General features: G+C 40.7%; 3 protein-coding genes across 4 annotated transcripts; 2 read left to right on the top strand and 1 right to left on the bottom strand.

Annotated features, from left to right (window-relative positions):
* Positions 1-1,763: 1,763 nt before the first annotated feature.
* LOC137795080 (keratin, type I cytoskeletal 13-like) lies at positions 1,764-6,158 on the top strand. Of its 2 annotated transcripts, none has more exons than XM_068592335.1 (7): positions 1,764-2,229; positions 2,461-2,543; positions 2,656-2,812; positions 2,937-3,095; positions 5,404-5,529; positions 5,646-5,863; positions 5,979-6,158. In XM_068592335.1, exons 1-6 carry the CDS (start codon positions 1,798-1,800, stop codon positions 5,856-5,858), a joined length of 1,170 nt encoding a protein of 389 aa, XP_068448436.1. In that variant the 5' UTR covers positions 1,764-1,797; the 3' UTR covers positions 5,859-5,863; positions 5,979-6,158. The 2 variants fall into 2 exon arrangements, with proteins under 2 accessions (XP_068448436.1, XP_068448437.1); XM_068592336.1 differs by having other exon boundaries at positions 5,646-5,859.
* Positions 6,159-8,325: 2,167 nt separating this feature from the next.
* Positions 8,326-11,733, bottom strand: krt98 (keratin 98). The gene is made up of 8 exons (XM_068592337.1): positions 11,364-11,733; positions 10,730-10,812; positions 10,410-10,566; positions 9,608-9,769; positions 9,340-9,465; positions 8,718-8,938; positions 8,576-8,586; positions 8,326-8,458 (listed from the first exon to the last, which is right to left on the bottom strand). Exons 1-8 carry the CDS (start codon positions 11,700-11,702, stop codon positions 8,358-8,360), a joined length of 1,200 nt encoding a protein of 399 aa, XP_068448438.1. The 5' UTR covers positions 11,703-11,733; the 3' UTR covers positions 8,326-8,357.
* A 9,651-nt stretch (positions 11,734-21,384) lies between these two features.
* Positions 21,385-24,493, top strand: krt94 (keratin 94). The gene is made up of 6 exons (XM_068592334.1): positions 21,385-21,894; positions 22,201-22,283; positions 22,390-22,546; positions 22,666-22,827; positions 22,998-23,123; positions 23,760-24,493. The coding sequence occupies exons 1-6, from the start codon at positions 21,463-21,465 to the stop codon at positions 23,982-23,984; spliced, it is 1,185 nt and encodes a 394-aa protein (XP_068448435.1). The 5' UTR covers positions 21,385-21,462; the 3' UTR covers positions 23,985-24,493.
* The last annotated feature ends 1,006 nt before the right edge of the window (positions 24,494-25,499 follow it).

Genomic DNA, 25,499 nt, shown 5'->3' on the forward strand with positions numbered 1-25,499 from the left:
CTTTCTTTCTTTGTCTGTGTTCTATTATCAACTAATAAACCTGTAACACATATGCTGCTATATGAACCTCTTAACTGGTCTCACAAGTGTTTTCTGTATATTATACCTTTTGAAATTATTCAAATAGTCCTTGTGGTTCAGAAGAAATTCTGTATTTAGTATGAGTATATGCAAACCATTCAGAATTTAAGAAAAATGGCTGGGGGTCGAAACGAGCTAAAGCCTGAGCAAACAATTAATTTATAATTTATAAAGAATTGTTCCAACATGAACACTCATTAGTAACTAATTAGTATGCAATTCATGAACACAAATATACATGTTTTATTCTTGATTATTAAGCTTGACTATTAAGCATTTCATGATTGGTTATGAAAGGCATAATATATATGTGCCAGCAAACTATGAAACATACTCACCTCCCGTGCCACTGACATTGCTCCCCACCACCATTATTTTCATGTTCTTTTAACTTTGTGTTGCATCTATTTCCTATTTCTGTTGTGAAAGATAAGTGAGACTTTTGTTAGCTTTGAGGGACTGCTGGCCTTTCAATTTCATGTATTCATTTAAATCATAGATAGTACTCACTTTAGATGGGACCACACAAAATACTCAACTCATACTTAACTGAGGACGAGTACTTCAATTAATCATGAATTGCAGTTTTGAAACACGTTCAAAACACATTTTTAACAGTGCATCATCTGTAAGTCCTTAATTGGTTTGTAATATAAATTACTTAATTTACAAATGGGGAATCCATCATTTAGAATGTGTGAAAACCCAATCATGAAACGCAGAACAGTCAAGGTTATTAATCACGAATAAAACATTCATAACTGTTTATGAATTGTATATTAATGAGTTACATATGAGTGTTCATTTTGGAACAATGCTTTATAAATGATGAATATGTGTTTACTCATGCTTAACTAATGCGAAATAGCATGTAGTTATTTTTCAACATTAGTCTAGAACGTATCTACTGTACATTGTCATGAAATCAAACTGGAGTTGTATATGCTCCCTTGTTCAGTCAGTGTTTTGCTCTCTTTATCAGGTTTCACCTTTCATCCTCCCAATCCAGCAGCATGTGGTACTCCTGCTTGTTGCTGGCGATGTTAGCGTGGAGCTGGGACAGCTGAGCCTCCAGGCTCGTTACCAAGTTCTGAAGGCGAAAAAAAAGATCTAGTCTAACGCCAGGCATAAACTTACTTAGTTTACAATGTTCATAATTACAGTGCGTGTCGCCTTGGTATCGTAACAGGTTTGGCCGGCAGTTTTGCTTAAGAGTTGTGGCTCTAAGTAAAGTTACATTGCCTGAAGTTGAAAAAGATTTGACTGAATAACTAACCCGAGGCTGACTTAACTTTAGTGTCTATTTTCCAATTTACAGTATACCTTGTGAAAATAAAAGTTAAACATTCACAAGGATGTCCTGTCTTCATGCACATTAATGTGGTACATGAAAAAGATCAAAAGAAAAATTAAACAATTATATAAGCTGGTAGCTGTGATGTTTTAATGAATTCAGTCAATGTTGTAACAAAATGGGATTAAGTTTAAATCCTCTTTTGTCCTTCTGATCATCACAACTAATTAACCTGAAGGGTATGTGTGATGGGTGAGACGGAGCCATCATTTTAGGTAATGCTCCTCCTGTCAGTCCGGCCCTTCCCCTCCCACACCAGAGGCAGCAGCAGCCTTGTGCAGGATAAAAGGGGACAGAGGGCGAGCCGAGCATCTTCGACCATCTCATTCTTTCCCAGGCAGACCTCCAGATCAGTCTTCAAAATGTCTACAAAGACAAGTTATACCGCCTTTAGTTCAGGCATAGTTGTAAACCCTACTAGATCCTCTAATGGTGGAAGCTTTTTGAGAAGCCAAACACAACAGTCTGCTTCGAGTGTGCATGGTGGTGCAGGTGGATCAAAAATCTCTGTGTCCTCTGGTTTTGGCAGTGGAGGTGGTTATGGCATTGAAGGGGGAGCGGGTGGAGGTTTCAGGAGAGGTGGTGGCATGGACAGCCATGTTGGGGCCAATGACAAGGCCACAATGCAGAACCTGAACGACCGTCTGTCCTCCTACCTGGAGAAGGTACGCAGCCTTGAGAAGGCCAACGATGATCTGGAGTTCAAAATCCGCCAGTTCTTGGAGAGCAAGAACGCCCCCATTTCTCGTGACTTCTCTGTCTTCGAGGCCACCATTGCTGACCTGCAAAGAAAGGTATGTGACATGACCTCTGATTCCTGAGTGAGCTACAAATTCATGCCACGCTGTAATTCATCCTGCAATGCAACTATTAGATGAATATGTTAAAAATGAAGCATTGGACGTATGATTTTGTAAAGGCCGTTACTGTTCAACATGAGGAGAGTAATGTTATATTATGTTTACAGAGTCTCACAGAAACAATTGCATTAATCATGTCAAATAAAACCTTGTTTCATCACGCAGTTCCAGGAGGCAACCCGTAACAATGGAGGTGTTTATCTGTCCATTGACAATGCAAAACTGGCAGCGGAAGACTTCAGAACCAAGTAAGTATCAGATATAAGAGACTGAAAGCGTCGGAAACTTAAGACCTTGGAAATCACCCTGAACCAATAGTATACAGTGACTGTAAATGCCTGACCTCTTGCTGCCTCACAGGTATGAGAATGAGCTAGCCATGCGTCAATCAGTAGAGGTAGACATCGGCGGTCTGAAGAAACTGTTGGATGAGCTGACACTGACCAGATCAGACCTGGAGATGCAGATAGAAGGCCTCAAGGAGGAACGGGTCTTCATCAAAAAGAACCACGAGGAGGTGGGTAGCGGATGCTTGACAGCAGTGGATATGCATTTAGTTTGCTGTCTCAAGTGTAGAAAATATATCTCCTCAAACACCTCAGCAAACATCCTCCTTTTAACAATATCCTCTTATTCAACAGGAATTGGCAGCCATCAGCAAGATGAGTGGAGAGATCAATGTGGAGCTGGACGCAAAACAACAGCCAAACCTGAGCACCATTATGGATGAAATACGTTTGCAATATGATAGTGTGGCCGCCAAGAACCAAAAAGAGGTGGAAAACTGGTTCGAAACACGGGTAAGACCAATACCCTGGAGGTGCTATTAATTGCTTAAGTTGACTAGTACCAGGTCTTCTCTGCTTTCTGATATTGTGTACCTAAGTATGCGCATGATGGGATGCTGCGTCATTAACAGACATGTAGTCCACATAAAAAAGAACAAATTCACAAGAACCAGTCACATTTAGTCTTAAAAAAACATGACAAAGCAATCCAACAAAACTATGGCACTGAAACATCGCATACTTAGTCATCTTGTGTCAGCTTTCTAGTGCCATCTCCTGTGTTAGCGGGTCGGTGGCAACCTGTGTCTTAAATCAGCTGTGGAATACACTAAAAACAATTTTCTATTAACCAATTTGTTACTCATCTCTTGGTTACCTTGTTCGGCTTCCTTATTCATGAAATTATTGTTTTTTAATATTGTTGGTGAGGGCCTTTTCTTTGTCAGTAAAGCTCGATTTAAATTTCTAAAAATGGTGTTGAGGCAGGGCTGGCTGAGGAGGTTGCTAGCGCGGATGCTCTTTGTGTTAAGAAAATGAGAATCACCTAAAGCTCACATGATTGGGAGAGGAGCTGGCTACCAGTGTGTGGGCTGACACTGCACTTATGATTTCAGTTTTTGCATTAATAATTGCTTTATAATCTTATTTTTTATAACTGGGTCGAAACCGACCCTAACAACACTACGGTCATAATTTCAACCGGAGCATTTTATAGTTTAGTGAAATATTTTAATTTTTTTTTATTTTGTTGAAATACAGGGTCCTGACAAAGTAAAAAAGCCTTGATGCAATAAACACATTTTATGTGGTTCTTTTATGCATTTCAAAACTAAAACGGGTCGGTGGCGACCCTAACACAAGAAGGTTAAGCGCACGAGCCACGTTTAGCAGGAACAATATTAATTATTTAATAAAAAACAACACTGTGGCGGCAGGGTTGGCTCAGCTGCAAAGGCAACTGAGCGAGGGTGTGGTTCAGGGAACAAGTGCCGGGATGAGATGTAATCAGCCTCAGCTGGAGGCAATTTGTGTGTGTGTGTCTCTCCCTGTTAATGGAAAGACGCGATGCGTTGCAAAAAATTGTTTTTTTGGCCGGGCGGCATAGCATGTTTGACTCGAGCCGAACAGAGCGTCTGACGCGTCGCGAATTCGCGTAAGTTGAAATATCCCAACTCTGGCGGAAAAATCGCGTGACACAAAGTTGCGTCAGCCGATCAGCATTGAGAAGCTCTGCCCGTCATCACCGTCATCCTGCTGTTGCTGAATCAAACTGCTGCTGGTCCCCCTGAAGTAGCGCTGATAGCGGCTGTCATTCAGATGCCGGATAATATTATGAACCCAGAAACGATGGAGTTTGAAGTATCGACGTTTGTGAAATACACACAAGTATAAAGCACAACTAGTAGTTATTTCCATGGTGGATGGCGGAAACGGTAACGTAACACAAGGCACAAACTTTCTGTTTTAGTGGCAGTGGCAGTCAATATTAGGATTGTCACCGCCAAATATGCCCGTTACTCGAGAAAGGCGTCATTAGTAATTCCACCAGCAAGTCCGTTTCTCCTCCTCCTTCAGCCATTGAGTGTTAAAAAAAAATCAAACAATGTTTTAATTTTTCTGACTACTACCGAGTTCTGCTAGTGGCTAGGCAGCTTTCTGTTGACAGAAGTCACGCTGGGCCACTGACCAATCAGTTCAGTGCCAGTTTGGGGCACTGGCACGTCAAAGAATACGAGCAGCATGTCAAACTAAATATCTCTGATAATACTAAATACTTTGAAAAGGGCAGCATGAAGATTATATCATAGCAATAATATTATCATATTTATGATAGCAATACTATTGTCATATTTTTGTGCAATATTGTTATGTCTTTTAAATTTTGTGCCTTATTATTTATTTACTTTTTTTTTTTACCTTAAGTTTATTGTAATTCTGTGTTAGGAGGACCAGCAAAATACGCTTTTCATTGTATAAAATAACGTCTGTTATTTGTTCAGGTGACAGTAAAAACATCTTGAGTCTTGAAGCTGCTTCCATAAAGACATGGAGGTGAAATCTGATTGGATGAAAGCTCTCCTTAAAAAAAACTTCAGGCGCTGCAGGCTGAAAGCAGAGAAACAGAGAAAGACAGTAGCTGTGCAATGAGAAAATAAGCTAATAGGAAAAAATAATTAAATTATAAAATAGCTATAACTTTGTCATTCTGTTTAGGCCAACAGAGAAGGCTTAGCTGACCCTGACGGCCCACCACTGACTCGTACATAGGTAACATAATGTAGTTACACATGACACTGATGTTCTCCAATGTCTACTCCAGTCAGAGACGCTGGACAAGGAGGTGAGCGCCACCACAGAAGATCTCAATGCATTCCAGTTAGAAATTGCTGAGCTCCGTCGCACGATGCAGAGCCTGGAGATCGAGCTACAATCTCAACTTAGCATGGTAAGAGACATTAATCTACAACAAATATAACATGCAATGTAATGCAACCACAGTAGTTTTCAGTTTAATCACTCCTTCACTTTTCCATCCCTCATTCTTCACTTCTTCTCCTCCAGAAAGCGGCTCTGGAAGGCTCTTTAGCTGAGACAGATGCACGGTACTCCATGCAGCTCCAGAGCCTCCAGATGCAGGTGACGAGCCTGGAGGAACAGCTGAAGCATCTGCGTACTGACATGGAACGACAGAGCCAGGAATACAAAATCCTGCTCGACATCAAGACACAGCTGGAAATGGAGATTGCAGAATACAGGAGGCTGATGGAGGGATAAGGCAGGTAATTTGTCTCGAAAGAACAATTGTGTCCTTTCATTGTCAACTAATAGCAAACTCTGTAAATGATGCCTTATTCTGATATTAAATGCAAGAACTGTAATTTTCCCCCTCCAAAGTGCCAGTACTTCAAAGTCCAGCAGGGTGCTAATAATCACAGTCATCAGATGGGAAGGTGGTGTCCACTACTACCACATCCACCTGAGTTGTCTACTGTCACCTGATGACCACAAGCAACGTATCAATTATTACTCAAGTACTTCCTTCACATACACATGTGAATGCAATAAAACACTGTGGTTTGCTGACTATCATTTGTCTTGTTTGACTTATTTCTGTTTTTCTTTTCTAATTAAGTCCTGACAGGATTTACTTCAGGTATTTGAAAGGTCTATGATGCAATTATTTTTGACCTGTATGAAAAACTTGTTCAAAAAAATCCCAATAGCTTGAAGCAATGTCAGCCACATTATGTGCTGGATATGAAAGAGTAGAGACTTTTGGGTTGTGAATATAAAGTTCCTGATATCGATTCTGAGGCTAGTTTGGAAATTCTGAGCAGAGCAATGATGCCCTTCACTTTTCCACAATTTGGATTTTCGGACTTTAGCCTCAGAAGCCACACAATGTTAAAGCAGCACAGTACGAGATGTACAGCTCAACTGCAGACAGCGTGCTCAAAAAAAAAAAAAAAAAAAAAAAAAAAATATATATATATATATATATATATATATATATATATATATAAAAAGAGCTACAATTTAGCTAACCTAAATGCCTCACAACAATTTTAAGCATGTATGCATGCTCAAAAAAAAAAGTACCACAAATTTAGTCCCATATGTTGTCCCATTATATTAAAGACAATGAAGACATCTCTACAGCTGATATCTCCAAAACATAACAACTCACACAAAAACAATCTAGATTGATCAATAGCTAAGGTAAGAAGAAAATAATCTAGTTTTGTGGGTGAACAGTTCATTTAATGATTGTCTTTATTATTATCTCAATACATTGTGTTTATTTTAAGTTGGGCTACTTTTTATGTCTTTTAATGTATTGTGTAATTGTAAATTCAGATGTAGCACTGTGTATATGTTGAGGATATGTTTACAAATGAGTTGTTTGATCAGCTCTTGTGTTTCATTTTTAGTTTTACTGCACTAAAGACAATTCCAGGATATCAAACAATTACACTATTTAGAAATTCTGCCATTATTATTATTATTATGATGTATATTTTTTAGTGCTTTTCAAAGTTGAAAAAATTCAACTGATTAATCGCATGATTTTTCTGCAATTAACTGCGATTCATCACATTATGCGCCCAAGTAATGTTATTAGAACAATATAACAGGCACTCTCTGTTTTCTTTTTTATGAACAGGTGCCAAAAGAAGCATTTGTCTTTTATCAGGGAACAACATAAGCAATCTGTTCAGTAGTAAAGGTCCTTGTCATGGACAAGCCACTCCTTCTTTTGTCCTTGTTCAGTCTGTTGCTTACCTTAAAGATGTGTGTTAATTAACTTTATGCGAAAGCAATAAGTGCTTTTGATGTTTTCTCGTTCAGTTCAGTTTTTCTTCCTCAGTGAGAAAAGTCCAGTCTGTGTTGGCTTGAACAAACACACTGAAGTCTGGTTTAATGAGGTGCAGATGTGGAGGACAGCTGACAGGTATCAGTGAGAGAGGATCTGATCTGGATTTGTTGAACTTCATCACTTAGAAAGTTTGTTCTCGTGTGTCGGTATCTTCTGAGCAGGCCTCCTCATGTGTGGAAAGTTATCCTCTTTGAAAAGACAACTCCAGGATATCAAACAATTGCACCATTTAGAGATTATGCTATTATTATTGTTATTATGTTTAATTTTGCATTCTAGTATGACAGGTTGCACTTGCTTTTTTTTTAATGGTGGGCTTTGAAAAAATATGGTTTTTGTTCACGCGTGATTTTCAGTTGAACTACCACAGTTGACCACTGAGACAAATAGGCTGGAAGGCTGACTTGCCACTTTCATGAGGTTGAGTAACTCTAGCAGATACTTAATACAGTAGTCAGCATTATGTGCTGGCACGCAAGTTCTTTGCATTCGCCAGAAACAGAGTTTATAGCCACTACCAATTTACCTTTAGCTCTGGTGTTTAGTTTTTACATTCTTTTGTAACTTTGCTGCTCCTTGGTGCTGGTTGGGGAGCATAACTTGGGTTTATTAGAGCTTGTTTGCTATAAATAAAGCTTGTAAAGAGATGATGTAGAATGTTAAAAATAATCAGCCAAAACATTCATTTAATGCAGCTTTGATCAGATACAGTTGGTAATAGCTTGAAGCTTTTACCAACTGTATCATAACCTTGTCTGATTTGTACTGAATTATTCATCTGTGGGGGAGAATAATGGAAATGTAAAATACCAGTCTATTACAAAATATAAAAAACACAAAAGAACCTTGAAATCAACTGCATGATCTTTATTCATTTATTTTATAATTCTTCCAGTTTATGACTCGATCTCATCTACATCCACATCAATGGTCTTGCTGGTTTCGACCACTTTTCCATCCACAACTGTTTCCACCACTATGATGGTTTTTGTGACAACTGAGGAAAAGAAAGGATACAACAGTCAAATCACATCACATTTTTTCAATCCAGTTAAAACTTAAGTAGCATTTTAATGGTAAAATAGAAATGACATGCATGGGAAAAATATCTTACCTTGTCTTGAACTGGCAATGGAGAGAAAAAGAAAGAAGAAAACATAAGTCTAGCACATGTCTAATGTACATTGTCATGAAATCAAACTAGAGTTGTATATCCCCCTAGTTCATCAGTGTTTTGCTCTCTTTATCAGCCTCACCTTTCATCCTCCCCATCCAACAACCTCCTGTACTCTGTGATCTCCATCTCCAGGCGAGTCTTGAGGTCCAGCAGCATGTCATACTCCTGCTTGTTGCTGGCAATGTTGGCGTGGAGCTGGGACAGCTGAGCCTCCAAGCTTGTGACCATGTTCTGGAGGCCTGTTAGCTGTGCACTATAACGCATCTGGGTCTCTGCCAGGGTGCCTTCCAGAGACGCTTTCTGTTGTGGTCGTAGGAAGAAGTTGTTAGGTTCTTGTTCTTGGCTTTATTGCCAAGAACAAATAACTAAATATGGAGCTTCACCTAGCTACTGGTTGGCTTATAGCTTAGCATTAAGACTGGAATTGGTGAAACTGATAGCTTGTCTCAGTTGAATAGTCACAACATCTGCATAGCAGCATTTACCACACAATTTCATGACATATTGTATTATATAATGCCATTTAAAAGGAACACAATGCAGACTTTCGCAATTTACTGTCTTAATGCTCACTGTTGAACTGAGCTATATAGCTGCAAGAACATTTCTTCAAACATCGACAGTGTTATTATTTAAAGTGGTATCATATTGTGTAGTGTCCAATGGATAATCATCTTTATTGTTATTATATGTCAACATACCATGCTCAAGTGGGACTGCAGTTCAATCTGAAGCTTCTGCAAGGTGCTCTTCAGGTCCTTGATCTCTGAGTGGGACGTCACCAGAATCTCTGTGTGTGTAATCACATCCTGCTCCACTGCTGCAATCTAGGCAGATCACAGAAACAACATTTTTGTTTTACCCAACAATTGTAGTAGATTACTGACACATTATTAAGATAAATAACCTACAGTTCACTATTTAAAAGTTGCAGCACTGGCTGTATCCTGAGCAGTTGTAACTTTTCACCTTGTTCTGGTACCACGCCTCAAGCTCCTTGCGATTCTTGCCGATCACACCCTCATAGTAAGCCCTGATCTCATCCATAGTCTGGTTCAGGTCTGTAGAGGGAGAAGCATCCACGGCCACATTGACCTGTCCGCCCATCTGGCTCCGCAGCTGAATCAGCTCCTGTAGGGGTCAAAGCACAGTCAGGTGGCATAATAACAAAAAAGAAATGTATTTGTTTTTTTTATTATGGCAACCAGAGCATCCAATAGATTCTTTGTGAGCTGTATTGCATGTATGTTTTTGGTTTTGGTTCTTTGATCTGTGTGCGAGAGACAAACAGTAGCAATGAGCTAATGGAGGGAGAGAAGAATACAAGGAAGTGTGCAGAAGGAAGAGGGGCAGTGCTGGGAAAAGGGAGAAGGCGGCAGACCTGTTTGTAAAAACAATAACCTAACATGGAATGTCCTTCCTGTTTTCAGAGGTAAGACAGCGGTCAAATGTGCAGAGCTTTGCCTAGACCACAATAGATATCGATGATAAATGGTCACAACTTTGTCTTTTGTTTCAAAGATTGAATAGCTGGTGTGTTTAGCTCCAAGCTGCTGAAAAGATGGATGATGAGTTTAATCATTCACGTTGTCGTAGCACACCTTCAGGTTATGGACATACACAGAGTGGGTGTTGGCTTGTGTGTAGGAATGTATCAGGGCTGTAGACAGATGAAAACCCATCAGTTTTGCTGCTTGTAAAACTGCCATCGACAAACCTTGGATTGGTCAAATCCAAACATTACTACATTGTCCACCGTATACACTCTCACCTCTTCGTGATTCCTCTTGAGCATGAGTTGCTCGTCCTTCAGGCTCTCATACTGACTCTCCAGGTCCATTTTGGTCAGGTTCATCTCATCCAGCACCCTCTTCAGTCCAGAGATGTCCGCCTCCACAGCCATCCTCATGGCCAGCTCGTTTTCATACCTGAGAGGGGTGGGACACACAGAAGGACAGGCAAACAGGTCAGATGGGTTTTAGTGGGTAGTTAAGATTAGAAGTTGTCAATGAGACTTGAGTTCACGCTTTGATGTGTATGTGAAGTTTCACTTATGTGGCATTGCAGAGGAGGGCAGGGGAATACACTCACTTCATTTTGAAATCATCAGCTGCCAGTTTTGCATTATCAATGTCCAGGATTGTCCTGGCATTAAGCCTGGAGGCAATACGAATCTAAGGAAGAAAACAAATACAAGTCAGATGAAGGTACAACCTAGTTCATGGCTCATACAGTTTTACAACAGTAAAGTGTGATCCACACCAATGTGAGATATTTGGGAATTTAAAAGATAATAGATAATAATAACAACAACAATAATAATATACTGATTTATCCATTGGTTGTTATTCTTTTTTTAAAAACGTTTTTGGAAAGGACCCATACAGGTTGCTCACAATGTAATTGTAATGCAACAATGCATATGACTCAACACTTACATATCAATATTAAATATATAACTATTTTTAAGCTAAAACCACTTCTACACTGCTAATGATGGGTTTCCTGGCTCTCTAACTTAAATGTCAGCTGTCTTAACCCCACATGCAGTACATACCAACACACTCAGAAAGTTGAGAAGGGGAAGATAACAGAAAACACACACACACACACACACACACACACACACACACACACACACACACACACACACACACACACACACACACACACACACACACACACACACACACACACACACACATATCTGTTTACTTCTTCTTACTTTGTCTTTCAGGTCTTCGATGATGGCGAAGTAGCTGGTGTAGTCGTGACAGATGACTGTTTTGCTCTGGTACCAATCTTTGATCTGCTTGTCCAGTCGGTCGTTCTCCTTTTCCAGGGTGCGCACCTTGTCCAGGTAGGTGGCCAGACGGTCGTTCAGGTTCTGCATGGTGGCCTTCTCGTTGGCCCCGACGTGGAGGTCCAAGCCATCGGCCAGGTTGAAGCCTCCGGAGGATGATCCGTAGTTCTGCTGGGATGAGGAGATGCGGGTGCCCCGGCCACCTGCTCCTCCATAGACACTCATGGTCCTCTGGCTGTTGGATCTGCTGGCGAAAGACATGCTGGGATAGAGCTGGATCTGGATCAGGTAGGATCACTGGAATTGATCTGCAGTTGAAAGCATCACCTTGGTCTCCTTGGTTATATAGCTGCCTCACGTTGAAAAATGGGAAGGGCTAGGCGAGGGAGACGAAAAGGAAGAATGTGGCTGACGGGCAACCCCCCTACTCCTCTTTGCAATCTCCTCATCAGCATGGGTGTGACATGGGTAGGGGTTCTTTTGCTATTTTCAGGTCGAACCTGTTGTTCCACATTTTATCGTTTCTCAATGAATGGAAATTCCCTGAATACTTTCTTTTTTCACATCTTGTATCTTTGCCAGTTTATAATTGCAGCCTTCTCTGTCTGGTTGCCAGAAAGCAGGTCTAGCCGCACAGTCACACTTTAAAGTAATGTGTTCTTACAGAAGACAACGCTCAGGTTTACTATCTTGTAAAATATTCACTCATTGCAGTGACAGAAATGGCACGTACAAGTGACAATTTCACCTCAGTGAAACTTGGGGCCAAAGGTTAAGAGCAAGGCAGTCCTAAGGTAGCCAAAGTTATTTTTGTTCTCTCTTAATAGACCAAAACTTACGAGAAGCAACTTACATTCAAGTGAAAAGATGAAGGAAAGTAAGCAGGACACAGAGAATAGAATAGGAGTAGAATATTTAATTGTGAACAAAATGCAAATCGTCTTTGTCTGCCACTTCTTTTGTGAGCATTGAATTACATCTTTCTAACTGTGAAGTTTTTGAATAAATAACACTGCAATGCATTGTGTTTGTATTATTAGTGTTTCTTTATCCATCATTACAGTATGGAGTAAATCAAACTGAAAACGACAACATAGTAATTAAGAATGATAATTTTGTATGACAATGTCTGAACCTTCTTTCAAGAAATGTGGAAAACCTGTAAACCTACTGTTTAATTATGTGTATTTATGCAGAAAGTGCAGCAGTGTACGAGTTGAGCCGTAGACAGACACACACAGTCACTCGAACACACGTCCAATCTCATAATCCCCTGGTAGAGATAGCAAATAATCTAAAAGTAACTGTACATTTACTTAAGTACGGTATTAAAAAATCTGGAGGTACTTAATAGTATTTCTATTTCTGCTACCTCATACTTGTATTTCATTACATTTCAGAGATAAATATTCAACTTTTTACTCCCAATACAATTATTTGATTATTCAAATTACTTTGCAAATCAAGATTACACAGTATATACATTTGTTTGAATCAGCTCCACACTGCAACATTTCAGCAGTGTATACAATAATTATTCATAATTTTGTGATGTTTGTACGTCTGAAAACAAGACATTCTGCTCGTACTAAAGTACAGTTTGATGCTGATCATGTTTTGTACTTTTTTGTACAAGGTAACATTTTGATTGCAGGACCTTTGCTTGTAAGTAGTATTTCCATTAGAGTATCTATACTTTTAATTAATGAAAAGGTCTGAGTTCTTCCACCAGTGCAATTTGATGATCTGATTCTAGGATTGCAGCATAGAGGGTGAAACACTGAGACTGAATAAATACAACAGACGTGATAGTCTTCTTTAGATTGTATTGTAGGACAAGCCTGACAAGTTACGGATACACTAAACTTGTTTCACTGGGAAAACCGTACTCCCCACCATCGCTGGCATTCATTACATCCATTGAAACATTTAGAAATGTTGGAAACAATACGAATTGATGACAACCAACTTAAAAAAAAGGTACCAGCTAGTTTTATTGTTTTAAAATGGTCACAGCAGCTCATGACGTGACAGAAGCACATACCCATGCCAGTTGAAAATGATCACCATGTGTTTTCAAGTTATCTCAGTCATGAACAGAGCCATCCTGCCTGACTGCCTTCCTTTGTTGTTTTTGCATATCTCTTCATTCAGCACTCCCACTGATAAGCAGGGTGAGGCCTGAAAGGGGACGACTGATGGTTTGATTGCATATTATAATAGTCTTAGTGTTTCTTAAAACATTGCACATAACACATAGTAAAATGATTTTGATGCCTGCAGTCTTTGACTGGAAGTTGTTGATTTCTATAACATTTAAGTTGTATCTTGCAAGAGTTTTCATCACAAAAAGGCAAATCCGGTATAGCAAGACTAGATATCTAATCACTATTATTTATACAGCAAAATAAAAAAAAAGTCATATGTACAGTCTGATGCTCGTAACACGATGATGACACCTTGTCTAGTAGACGTTTTTCACAGCAGACATTTTGACTTCAAATGTCATCGCAGGTGTAATTTATTGACACTGGCTCTGTGCCTGTTAGGTGACTGCTAGACAGCAGGCATGACGCCGTGGATTAATGCGAGTTACTCTTCAGTTATTCTTGTTGCGACACGTCAAACTGTCTCCGGGGAAAGCGCAATTATCTTGTAATACTAAGCATTGACTCGTGTCAACACAAGTTCTTTCAGTCTTTTCGGAGTTTTGACCACCCAAGGTTAAATTGGATGTTATATTAACAACTACTGTATACATCATGGAAGCAATGTGTTTTTTTTTTCAATAAGATCTATTTTTCATGTTGATTCTTTTTGACTTATCGATTTTTCAGCGTTAACTGTCTGTCTTAAAACCCTTGCAGGATTAACAGCCTTTTAATGCTTCAGTGGACATGCTTGGCTTGTAAAACAACTTTCTCAGTGTCACCTTAATCCCTTCAACCATTGTTCCTCCGATTATTGGAGAAAAGATCTTTTGTTCTTTAAAACACTGGAGACAAAAGAATGTCGCTCTGCTTGCTTTTTCTGTGCCACACCGACACCCTGAAGACCTTTGTACAAGTTATTTTTTTAAGATAATCGACGTTGGTCGTGCGTTTGCATTGGTTAGAGGCATTGCAGGTGCAGCAACACTCCTTTATGTACTCAAGCTTGTTCAAACAGTTTTTGTATGTACTAAAACGTTTTGTAGACTTCATGAAATGAACCTTGTAGTTTGGTCATTTGAATCACATTAAAGAATATATAATGAATCAACATTATAGCAGTTGAGATATCAACTGAACAGAAACACAAAGTGACAAAGTAGTAGCATTCACTCTGATGTTCATGTTTCTTTTCAACATTGCAAAGTTGATACAATTGGGAGTTTTAACACTGACGAGCAAAATATTTACTTTACATCAATTTTAAAACGATGATTACAAATTGACCAAAATGAACAGGATGTGAAAAATGAATAATTAATCACGTCAGTATTCTAATTGTATGCAATAATTCACTGTGTGTGTGTGTGTGTGTGTGTGTGTGTGTGTGTGTGTGTGTGTGTGTGTGTGTGTGTGTGTGTGTATATATTTCACTATATAGTGAAAATAATTTTGTGTATATAAGTTCTGATTCAAAATAATCACAGATTAATCCCAGGAAAGAGACAGTGATCAGCTCAGTCTAAGGAAATGATGATGAGACATAGTTTCTTATTACATATTAGGATATTTCTCTCACACATCTCTGGGTTTGTTTTATCCTCCACTGGTTAGAAAGACGATTCAGTTTGTAGAGAAACAGGTGAGCTAAAGAGAACAATATGAAGATAATAAACAGTGGAACCGATGCTGAAGTAGTAATCACCACCTCCCTTCAGCTATCCACTCCCACTTTGGGCAGAGAGATCAAAGTGGACAGAAAATCATGTGACACTAAGAATGTATTGGCTTTCTTTTTCTGCTCGCTCCAGCAGTCAGGACTCCTTCAGTCACTCCGACAGACACTTTCTGCAGCTGTCATGTGTGTATGTACATGTGTGACTGTTTGCAATGAAAAGCCACATGTGTTGTATTGGCCTGTATGTAACAAAGAAATACACATCTTATAATAGTCATGAAACAACAGTGTTGGACTTTGAGTCTCATATTTGTTTTTACCGTCGACTTACTTTTTGATTAACTGTGAAGATCTGATAATATCAAATTCTGCTTCCTGAAAAAAGGTTAGTTCACACTGACTTTTCACAATTTTCACAACTCCATTGGGCGTGGCATGGCAATATCCTGCACAGAACATGAGCTCCATCTCCAAAGTAAAGGCCTTTTTTTGCAGGGACTTTCACTAGATGGTGCACTTTAGCTGTGATTCTCAGGAAGGGTGCGGCTCTGGGATGATCTGTTTCAGACATTGTACTGAGAACCGTAATAATACGTAGTCTTTTTCTCTCGTCTGACTGATAAACTTTTTGTATGTTGTATTGTTATAACTTGCAGTTTATTACACCATACTATGATACCTTCCTTTAACTGATACACTTTGTATCACTGCATGTGATTCAACAACAACTCATCAACTTCCAACAAAAGCACCAGTTTTCCACTTAAAGTAGACAGAACAATCTTTGTTCTGTAAGTTAAAATACTATTCGAATGAGCCGGGATAGGTCTGTTGACACTTTCCTCCGCCCAAGATGCAGTGGTTGAATAAAAGATATGGACAGCTGATAATTCAATGTGCAGGTGAATGTTCAACTTCGTCTGCACTAACTGGTCCCACATATAGATAGGAGGAACACACAAAGCTCTCACACACACACACACACACACACACACACACACACACACACACACACACACACACACACACACACACACACACACACACACACACACTTCATTATATTTTACTGCGGTGTTCAGTCAATGATTCAGTCCAGGACCTTTGTCGGAAATGTGTTGCATGCTGGGATATGATTGCACAGTACATGCTGAATCAGTGAGCAGGATTTGGTAATGCCTTTGGAGGGGTGTGGTACCTCAAGAGGAGGCTCCAAGGGCTGCGTTGTTCCATTACAGACTCACATCTGTGAGTCATAGTTACTAACTCAGCACAGAACTGTTCTTTCTGCTGTTTGTGCAACATTATATTTATGTATAAGATATATACGTATGTATTACTATATAATATATACATATATATATATTCTAAAAATATATATCACCATTATGTCTGTTTCTCTGTAAACGGGTCATTGAAAATGCTTCGAAATACATTTCTAGATCAGGCAAGAAAAGACTGATTGACTTTTCAAACAGCGGGAAATGGCTTCTCCCTTAAGGTCATATAACTTTGGAACTGATTCACAGGACACAGAGAGAGGCAAACCCTCTAGCATTGCCTCAGACACAAGGTCACAGAGGTTCTGGCGACCTGCTGTGCCAATTTTTCCATAATGTGGTCTAAAAGGCTGCACAGTGATTATTATAACCTATAATTTGAATCTATTGATTTATTTATTTACTTTTGTATAACCTTTTGATTTTATCATTACATTTTGTCCCTTTCTACAGTGGTGCTTTTCAGCTAAATGCTACCATCACATGCTACAATGCTCACCACGTACTTAACACATGGTACAGCTGAGGCTGATCTGGTTCCATCAGTGTGGGCCATAAAACAAAAGTATTGGACAGATTGCACCTTTTTATTTTATTTCATTGAGTGTAAATTTTTAGGGGAAAACAAACACATTGCAGTTTTTTTTAGAGGTGGAGCACTTAACTCAGATTCAGTGCTGGAGAAGCAATGAGCAGAGCAGTTTGTCCACACTGTGTTGTAATAATCACATAAGATTTTAAAAAGTTGCATCGCATTGCAAAACTCAAATCATATTCATCTACATTGATGAGAATGTGTCCTTTACGTCACAATTCAAAACGTGGAATCAACAGCTGCATATTGTTGTTGGGAGTAGGATCTGCAAACCTCAATGTGCTAGAACAAAGGTGCACTGGTTTGTCAAATTGACACGCTTTCATGTGTAAAGTTAAAAAAAAAATAAGTGGCCGGTTTGTGAAAGACATGGGAACGCTAGACAACTCTCATTCCCACTGCACGATGAAACCGATGCAAGGACACTATACTCATCCACGCTTAGGTGCAGGAATCCAAACCATCCGGACTTCAAGACAAAAGACGAGATTCAAGCATGAGAGGTGACATATACACGCTGCCATCCTCGTAGTTGCTATGCTGCAAACAAACAGGGGATACTTTTAGCATTGTTTTGAGACAAGGTGCTAGGCTTCAGTTAAAAACAGTAGACTTTTTGTATTGAATAAAAATCATCCCTCTATTCTTTACGGCTTAAAGAAGGAACTTAGGACAAAACATCATGGAGGAAGTCATGTTGCTGAAGGTAACATCCCTGTTACAGTTCAGTTTGAGTCTATACTTCACCGAGCTTCCGGGCTACAACAACTGGTGATTTGGTACAGATTTGTAATATCTAACCACTCGACATTTGTTTCATACCTTGTTAATACAGTAGAGTGAACTGTAATTAATACATTACATCATGACAATAATTAACACGTTTCCCCATGAAAGGAAAAATCAATGTAAAAGGTGTCTAGTCTGGACATATATTCCCCCTTCGCCCTGGCTAAAGTTCAAATTAGTGTTTACTGAGGAATCTTATCTTTAGCTTCAAGCAGTAATTGGTGTCAGTAAGCAGTAAGATCTTAGGAGTAGTCGGTCATACCGTTTATTACTCATAATGCATAAAAAAGGACAAGTATAGACAACTGAAGATTTCTATGAAGTTAGATGAAAAGCTCTCAAAGAGTTATAGGATTTAACGTTCTAAATCAGTGGTTACCGCATGTGTGTTTATTAAACTTCGCAGGTACTGGAAGTCGTGCAGGCCCTTTGCTTTGAGTAAATATTCATTATCACAGACTTTGTTCTCTAACCGGCTGACACCCTAATAAGTAGCTTGATCTGTGTTTGAAGATCACATGAGAAGCTGTAAACACAGTCATACTCATTCACCATAATTATAATATAACACAATATAAATGGTGGCATTAAAACAACAAATAAGAGAAATGAAAAAAACAAGGTGGTAGAGTGTCTTTGTAGAGGGGATTTCAGTCAACCGTGCGGGGGAATCATGAGGTTGGTTTTTAGAGAAGTCACCCATCTGGTCTCCAGCCCATGAACATGAACTCATCCGTTTCGCTCATTTGTCTTCGTTCTGCACACAAAGCTACATCTTAGAAGACACACCAAGCAGCAAGGTATTTGCCTGTTTCTCAGCACATGTGCCACAATTGGCACTTATTAGGCTGAAAGGAGGTTTCAGCACAAAGAGGTTCCCCAGAACTACGATTAACTAATTTACTTTGCATGTTATCGCCGACAAACCGTAAACTCATCTGGATGTAAATGTTGCACGTGTCTCCAGAGTTTTTCCCCCTTTCTGCACGAGACAGCTGCAGCACCTTCCAGGGTTTTGTGTATTTATCCCCACTGATTTTCTCTTCTTGTTCTCAGTGAGGGGTGTTAGTTTGGATCAGTCATTTTCTCTCTCTGATTTCATAATGTGGGTGCAGACAGGCCTACTGGGATTATACACAACAGTGATTAAAGTCTACACAAATAAACTTGATGTGACTTGTTTTAACTCCTATAAGGCAAGAGAACCTTGGGACCCACATACTGAACATATTGGTCTTTGGCATTTGGCCTACACATATAGTTCTTCAAACCACAAGAGGCTTATGAATTGTTTCCCTTCAAAAAGACGATGGAGAAAACTATGTAAAGAAGTCCTGAAAGAGTCTAGAATAATACAGACAGGAATGAACTTTGATTTGTGTGGGCCGCTAATAGTTTGACACTATGCCTGTATGGGAACATGCTGGGAGATGAGAACATTGATATCACGCTCATGAGTGACACTAAACATGAAGCCAGTAACCGGTTAGCTTAGCTAAACTTAGCACAAAGAGTGGAAAAGATCTGACAACTATTTCCCTATATTATTATTTGTATACTTAAGTTTGTTGTCTGCATAAAACATACTGTAGATAAAACCTGTAGATTAGTGGACTTTAGAGGTGTTTTGACAGAGCCAGGTTAGCTGTGTAGTCAGTCTTTCTGCTGAGCATCGCCGACTTTCTTTTAGTTTTGGGAGACTCGTCTGACTGCTACAATCTGCAACATGTGTATGAAACATTGTCAAACTGACAGTCATGTTGTGAGTTCACGTTGTAACAGTTCATACATCTAATAGGGGTCAGATGCTCCATCTGTCTATCTAAGTATTTGTGATCTATCTCCATTTCTGTAAGTAGATTATAGGCGTTTTGGGACCAAACAGGGACTGAGAGGAACCACCCATCGAAGCCCGGTACACTACAAACCTTCACAGCGTTTTTTATGTTTGCACTCTCACCACCAATAGGAATGCTGAAGTGACGTAAACCATTCAGCACAGCTTGCACACATACTTTTTGAAATTTCAGTGTACATCTGTGTCTTCGGCTCAGTGAATGTGCTTCATGCTACTGGTTTAGCCTTTATTCTACTGGGTTAGCTTGCTAAGCAGAGGCTTAAACACATAACTGGTTTTTGGTTGCATTTGCTCATGCTCAATCACCGTACTCATGGATCCTCTCGTGCTGGAAGGGAACCTACTTTCAATGTGCCGTTTTAAGAACAACAATTGTTTCTAGTTTCTAGTTCTTTGCCAGTTCCTCCACAAAAAGGTGAAGGATTCTTAGAACGAAGCTCTTAGGACTAAGAAAAGGTTCCTCCAGTCAGAAAATGCCTTATGTAAATACAGTAGAGTATACACACAGTACATAATAAGCATGATTTACTTCTACGTTTGAGAAGTCACCCAATGTGCCTCTGTCACCTCCCCCCAGCTGACGGCAGATGTTACACTAAAAGAGCAGGGAAATTTGCCAGAGCCCCACTCTGAGATGTGGAGGACGTGCGCTCACGCACACGCACACACACACACACACACACACACACACACACACACACACACACACACACACACACACACACACACACACACACAGGATACAGGACTGAGGGGGGATGTTGAGTGTGATATGGTGAACAATGGACTCTGACGAATTCCCTTAAATGGGTTTGTCTGAAAATATGAAAAACAACCCTGATTTGTGGTTCAAGGCTACACAATCTTCATGCAGCTGTCAATAAGTAACAACTTAAGTAATTACAGGCTCATTGTGTGGTCGACCTCAATGCCATTGCAATCAAATTACCTCTTACAATTCTCTTTTGCCTCTTAGTAACTGCTGGCGTAAAAACAGTTAATTACTGCAAATGATCATATTGCAAACCAGTGAGTAAATGTACATGACTGTGAGATTAAATGTTTCATTTGGATTACCTTGACTGTAACGCGGTCTTATCATCATGGTTCACACTGATGAAAGATATTATTTGCAAACAGCCTAATATAAATGTTGACTCATGGTGGGACGTTAAAACAATAACCCACCTTTTCTATTTGCATTAGGATACAAATGAATGTGGAGATCAAGGCCTGACTGCAGGTATATGTCAAAGCGAATGCAAGTCTTCATGCGGATGGAGACACAAGCACACACTAATAACACACTCCGAGAGAGGCCCACGGACCAACAGAGCCTCACACACAAACACCGAAGCAGCAACACACACTAGCACATACACACACATTCCATAACAGTTTCCTCACAGAAGTGGAAAGAAACCGGACCCTGGTCCTGAGAGGAAAACAAATGGAGGCTGTGCCAAGCTCCTGGCTGAACTGTAAAGGAAAACTCCCTCCTACCCTCTCCATGCCCCTCCCCCCAGCCAGACCCGCCCCTGGTCCAGCACTATATCAAGAGCCGGACACTCTTTATCATACTCCACAGTCCTGCTACAGTCCACAGCTGTATAACGGTCCTTTCTCCTCGTGTTCTCTCTTGACCAGCAGACAGCCAGCCAGCCTTGCATCATGTTTTACAGCCAAAGCATCAGCAGTGGTCCCCAGATGGTGAGGCAGAGCCGCAGCTACACATCGAGTTCTGCTCCCCACAAGGCTCACAGTGTGTCAGGATACAGCTTCAGAGGAAACCCACGTATTTCCTCTTCCAGCGTGCGCACTCTCTCCTCTGGGTATGGAGGTGGCATGGGAGGCGGCATGGGAGGCGGCATGGGCTTTGACCTGTCCAGCGCACTGGACCAGAGCACCGGGCACCTGAACGAGAAGGCCACCATGCAGAACCTGAATGACCGCCTGGCCAACTACCTGGAGAAGGTCCGCTCTCTGGAGGCGGCCAACTCCAAGCTGGAGGTGCAGATCAGAGAGTACTACGAGCAGAAGGGGCCTGCAGCAGAGAAGGACTACAGCAACTACTGGGCCATTATCAACGACCTGAAGGACAAGGTATAGCGAGTGACTGCCCCAGCAACCTGAAATCCAGACAAGTCAAATGTTTGTTGTGCTGTTAATGATTATCAAGGGAGGATGTTAAAAGGGTCATGCAAAGTAAAGTGTGTCGGCAGCATGCGTGACAATATGAGTGTTGTAACTGTGGGACTTCATAAGGTGATGTAGCTGAGAAGCACTGCATGGGAAGTTAACTGACATATTAGTGTATAATTCATAGCAAACCAATCTTTATCCTATGTCACTGCATTATCTCTTTTGAGCCTTTGCCCTCTGATAACTTTCTTTATTCTTCTCCTAAAGATTGCCGGCGCCACCATCGGCAATGCCAACATCCTGCTCCAGATTGACAACTCCAAACTGGCTGCTGATGACTTCAGAACCAAGTAAGCAGGAATCTTCAAATGTCTGAGGCCCTACCTTCATCTTCAAAAGGGGTTAAGGGTTGCAGTTGTCTCATATCTTTGTTCTCTACTCTCAAAAACTAATCAGATTCGAGCATGAGCTGATGATGCGCCAGTCAGTTGAGGCTGACATTGGAAACCTGAGGCGTCTACTGGACCAGACCACCCTGACAAAGGCTGACCTAGAGATGCAGATTGAGGGTCTGCAGGATGAGCTGGCCTACCTCAAGAAGAATCACGCAGAGGTAATGATCAATACTCTAATAATAATGATCAATGCGCACTGTGCGAACATGAATCAGGAGTCTTTGAAATGCTGCAAATAGATCATAATGCTGACCTCTATTCTATATATTTTGTTTAGGAGCTGGCAGCAATGCGCGCTCAGCTTACTGGCACAGTCAACGTGGAGGTTGATGCCGCACCCCAGGTAGACCTCAACAAAGTCCTGGACGAGATCCGCGCCCAGTACGAATCCATCACTGACAAACATCGCCGCGAGCAGGAGAGCTGGTTTAATGAGAAGGTGAAAAGACTTTTCCATAAACAATCAAACCCCACACGTTGCAAATGACTGGCTTTACTCCCTCAAATGTCTAACCTATAATTAAACATAATGATCTTGGGAACTAAGACGGTTAATCAGCAAGACTTCTTCATCTTCTTAATAACCGTGTCTGTTTCTTCTTGCTCTAGTCCACAACCCTTTCCAAAGAAGTGGCGAGCAGCACAGAGACAATCCAGACGTCGAAGACAGAGATCGGTGACCTGCGGCGCACAATGCAGGGCCTGGAGATTGAGCTGCAGTCTCAGCTCAGCATGGTGAGTAAAAATCTAAACAAAGCATCTGTTCAACATCCCACTGATCTTGCCTTATATGAGCAAAAATTCCTCCATCGTTGTCTTGTCTGAGGAAATGGAGAAACAGACAGAGACAGAGGGCCAAAGAGCATAAGGGAGGGGAACAGAAAGAGGCTTTATTGAAAGAATGAAGGGAGGGAGAGAAAGATAAGAGTGATGGGAGCTGTGGAGAAGGGAGGGAAGGGCTCAGTTTCTGGAACACATTAAAGAGCTTGAAGAAAGCTAAAGGAATGTTGAACCCAAAAAATCTACTCCCATGGATTATCTCCCAGCTGGAGTAAATCATGTTACACTCCCTGCTGGAAGCACAATACTCCTGAATAACAGTGGACGAACAGCTAAAAGACACATGCATTCAACACCAAGCACATATGCCTCTGCTAATCATTCCCTAACAAAGAAGAGATAATGCTTTAGGAAAATAGATATGCTTTTGTGTCTGTCAGACATATAATCCAGGGCGTGGTTCCAGACTGTAGTTTTAAATTGTCACAAAAGATTTACTACAGTAAACAGGTTTGCAAGTATGAACGTCAAACTATGTCTCAATTTGCGTGTGTGATGATCAGAGCCTTTATTCTTTGCGTCTGTCCACAGAAAGGGGCGCTAGAGAACACGCTGGCGGAGACAGACGGGCGTTACAGCGCCATGCTCGCCGCCTTCCAGAACACGATCAACATGCTTGAAGCTGACCTCGGCAACGTGCGCGGAAGCATCGAGGCCCAGGGCCACGACTACAAGATGCTGCTGGACATCAAGACCAGGCTGGAGCAGGAGATCTCAGTGTACAGGAGCCTGCTGGAAACAGAGGAGACCAGGTAGACACAATAATACAGGAGCATGGCCATTTGAGATCATTTAAAGTAAAATGCACAATTCATCGAGAAAATAATGCGTCAATTCACTCATTTTTCCTCTACTTTTCTATTCCCTTTCCCTCATTCTAGACCAAAAGGTACGTAACATGTGTTTTACGAGACGTTACATAACAGTAAAGCCAGTGAAATACGAGCTTGAAGTCATGCCAACTTGATTTTTTTCTTCTTCTCTTTTTCACAGGGGGCTCAAAGACCACAACCACAACCACCACTGTGCGCACTTCCAGCTAGAAGATCCAACTGGCAGGACGAGCTGGACTCAGACTCACACACACACCAATAAAATCTGATACACGAGACGACTGAAACTGTACTGAAAAAACCTAAGAAATGTTAAAAGTGAAGCCCGTGTTAAAATCTACAACATTTGCAATTTTAAAAGAAACCCCTGTGTGTGTGTGTGTGTGAGTGTGTGTGACCTGTCTGAGCAATAAATCTGCTAGTGGACACGAATTGCGTTGTTTCGTGACTTTTATGATCTTTCAGCAAAACAGACGACGTCTTTCTCAACAACATCGCTCTGTTTGTGTAGTCGTCATGGCAACGTTGCATTCTGGGAGGTGGGCTGCAGAACTGTTACACAACCGGGGTTGTTGTCAGGAAAAGGTGAACAATGGTTAAGAGCTCTGGACTGGAAAGCATTAGGGAATCTAAGGAATGACCGCACAGGGATGTTGAACTTGATGCTCTCAAAAAAAGAAAAGAGTCATCTGTGACCAAATAAAATAAATGAGCCTCAGGCCTTGGCCCGAGGAGTTTTTTTTTAAAACAACACACACCCAAATGGTTGACTAACCTTTGCCCTGGAGGCTTTCAACACAGTGCCACATGAAGTCAATGTAACTCATGTCACCTGGTAACAAGAACACGCGGGACTCAGGATAGAAATACTGAGTGGGAACGCAAACACTGACTGACTAAACAAAGAGAGTCTGTGTGGAAACAGGTGCTATCAGTACTGAACTTTGCCTTCTTTATGAGCGATGATTGATCGCAAATGACCAATGAGCTGTAATGATAAAATGTAGGGTGCAGTTCCTCGGGTGATGATGAACTAATATATACGTGTTATGTTCTTATGTTATGTTCAGTGTGAAAGAGAGGCAGGGAGTTGTTATGTTGGTGTGGTGTGTGGGGAGGAGAGAGTTTCATTTGAGCCTTTGCACTCTGTCCAGGTCAGCAGTTACAGCTTTTAAAATTACAGTGAAATCCTGTCAAGAGTTCATAATTCTCAAATGATGGTGTAATGTCGGTTTTGGAGAAGAGAGAGATTATAGAGAGGATCAGCTTGCAAAATCCACCGCCCTCTGAGGAGCTTCACTCACCCATATTTGGACCTGTTTTGTTGCACACCGGCGTCTCTTCCACACTGTTATGATAGTTGATGACGGAGCCCTTCCAGTTATGCTTGTAATTTAACATTAAAGTCCAGAGCAAATGTCATAAAGTTCTTTGATGG

Source organism: Clinocottus analis, unplaced genomic scaffold (assembly GCF_023055335.1).
Source record: "Clinocottus analis isolate CAN_PGR_092001 unplaced genomic scaffold, fCliAna1.0.p SCAF_27, whole genome shotgun sequence".
Taxonomy (NCBI): Eukaryota; Metazoa; Chordata; class Actinopteri; order Perciformes; family Cottidae; genus Clinocottus; species Clinocottus analis.

Excerpts from the sequence above, each read along its gene's own strand:
- krt94 (XM_068592334.1), top strand. The coding sequence starts at position 21,463 with ATGTTTTACAGCCAAAGCATCAGCAGTGGTCCCCAGATGGTGAGGCAG. Across the intron at positions 21,895-22,200 it reads TCAACGACCTGAAGGACAAG|ATTGCCGGCGCCACCATCGG; the intron begins GTATAGCGAGTG and ends CTTCTCCTAAAG. Across the intron at positions 22,547-22,665 it reads TCAAGAAGAATCACGCAGAG|GAGCTGGCAGCAATGCGCGC; the intron begins GTAATGATCAAT and ends TATTTTGTTTAG.
- krt98 (XM_068592337.1), bottom strand. The coding sequence starts at position 11,702 with ATGTCTTTCGCCAGCAGATCCAACAGCCAGAGGACCATGAGTGTCTAT. Across the intron at positions 10,813-11,363 it reads TCGAAGACCTGAAAGACAAA|ATTCGTATTGCCTCCAGGCT; the intron begins GTAAGAAGAAGT and ends TTTCTTCCTTAG. Across the intron at positions 8,939-9,339 it reads TGCAGTCCCACTTGAGCATG|AAAGCGTCTCTGGAAGGCAC; the intron begins GTATGTTGACAT and ends CGACCACAACAG.
- LOC137795080 (XM_068592335.1), top strand. The coding sequence starts at position 1,798 with ATGTCTACAAAGACAAGTTATACCGCCTTTAGTTCAGGCATAGTTGTA. Across the intron at positions 2,230-2,460 it reads TTGCTGACCTGCAAAGAAAG|TTCCAGGAGGCAACCCGTAA; the intron begins GTATGTGACATG and ends TTCATCACGCAG. Across the intron at positions 5,530-5,645 it reads TACAATCTCAACTTAGCATG|AAAGCGGCTCTGGAAGGCTC; the intron begins GTAAGAGACATT and ends CTTCTCCTCCAG.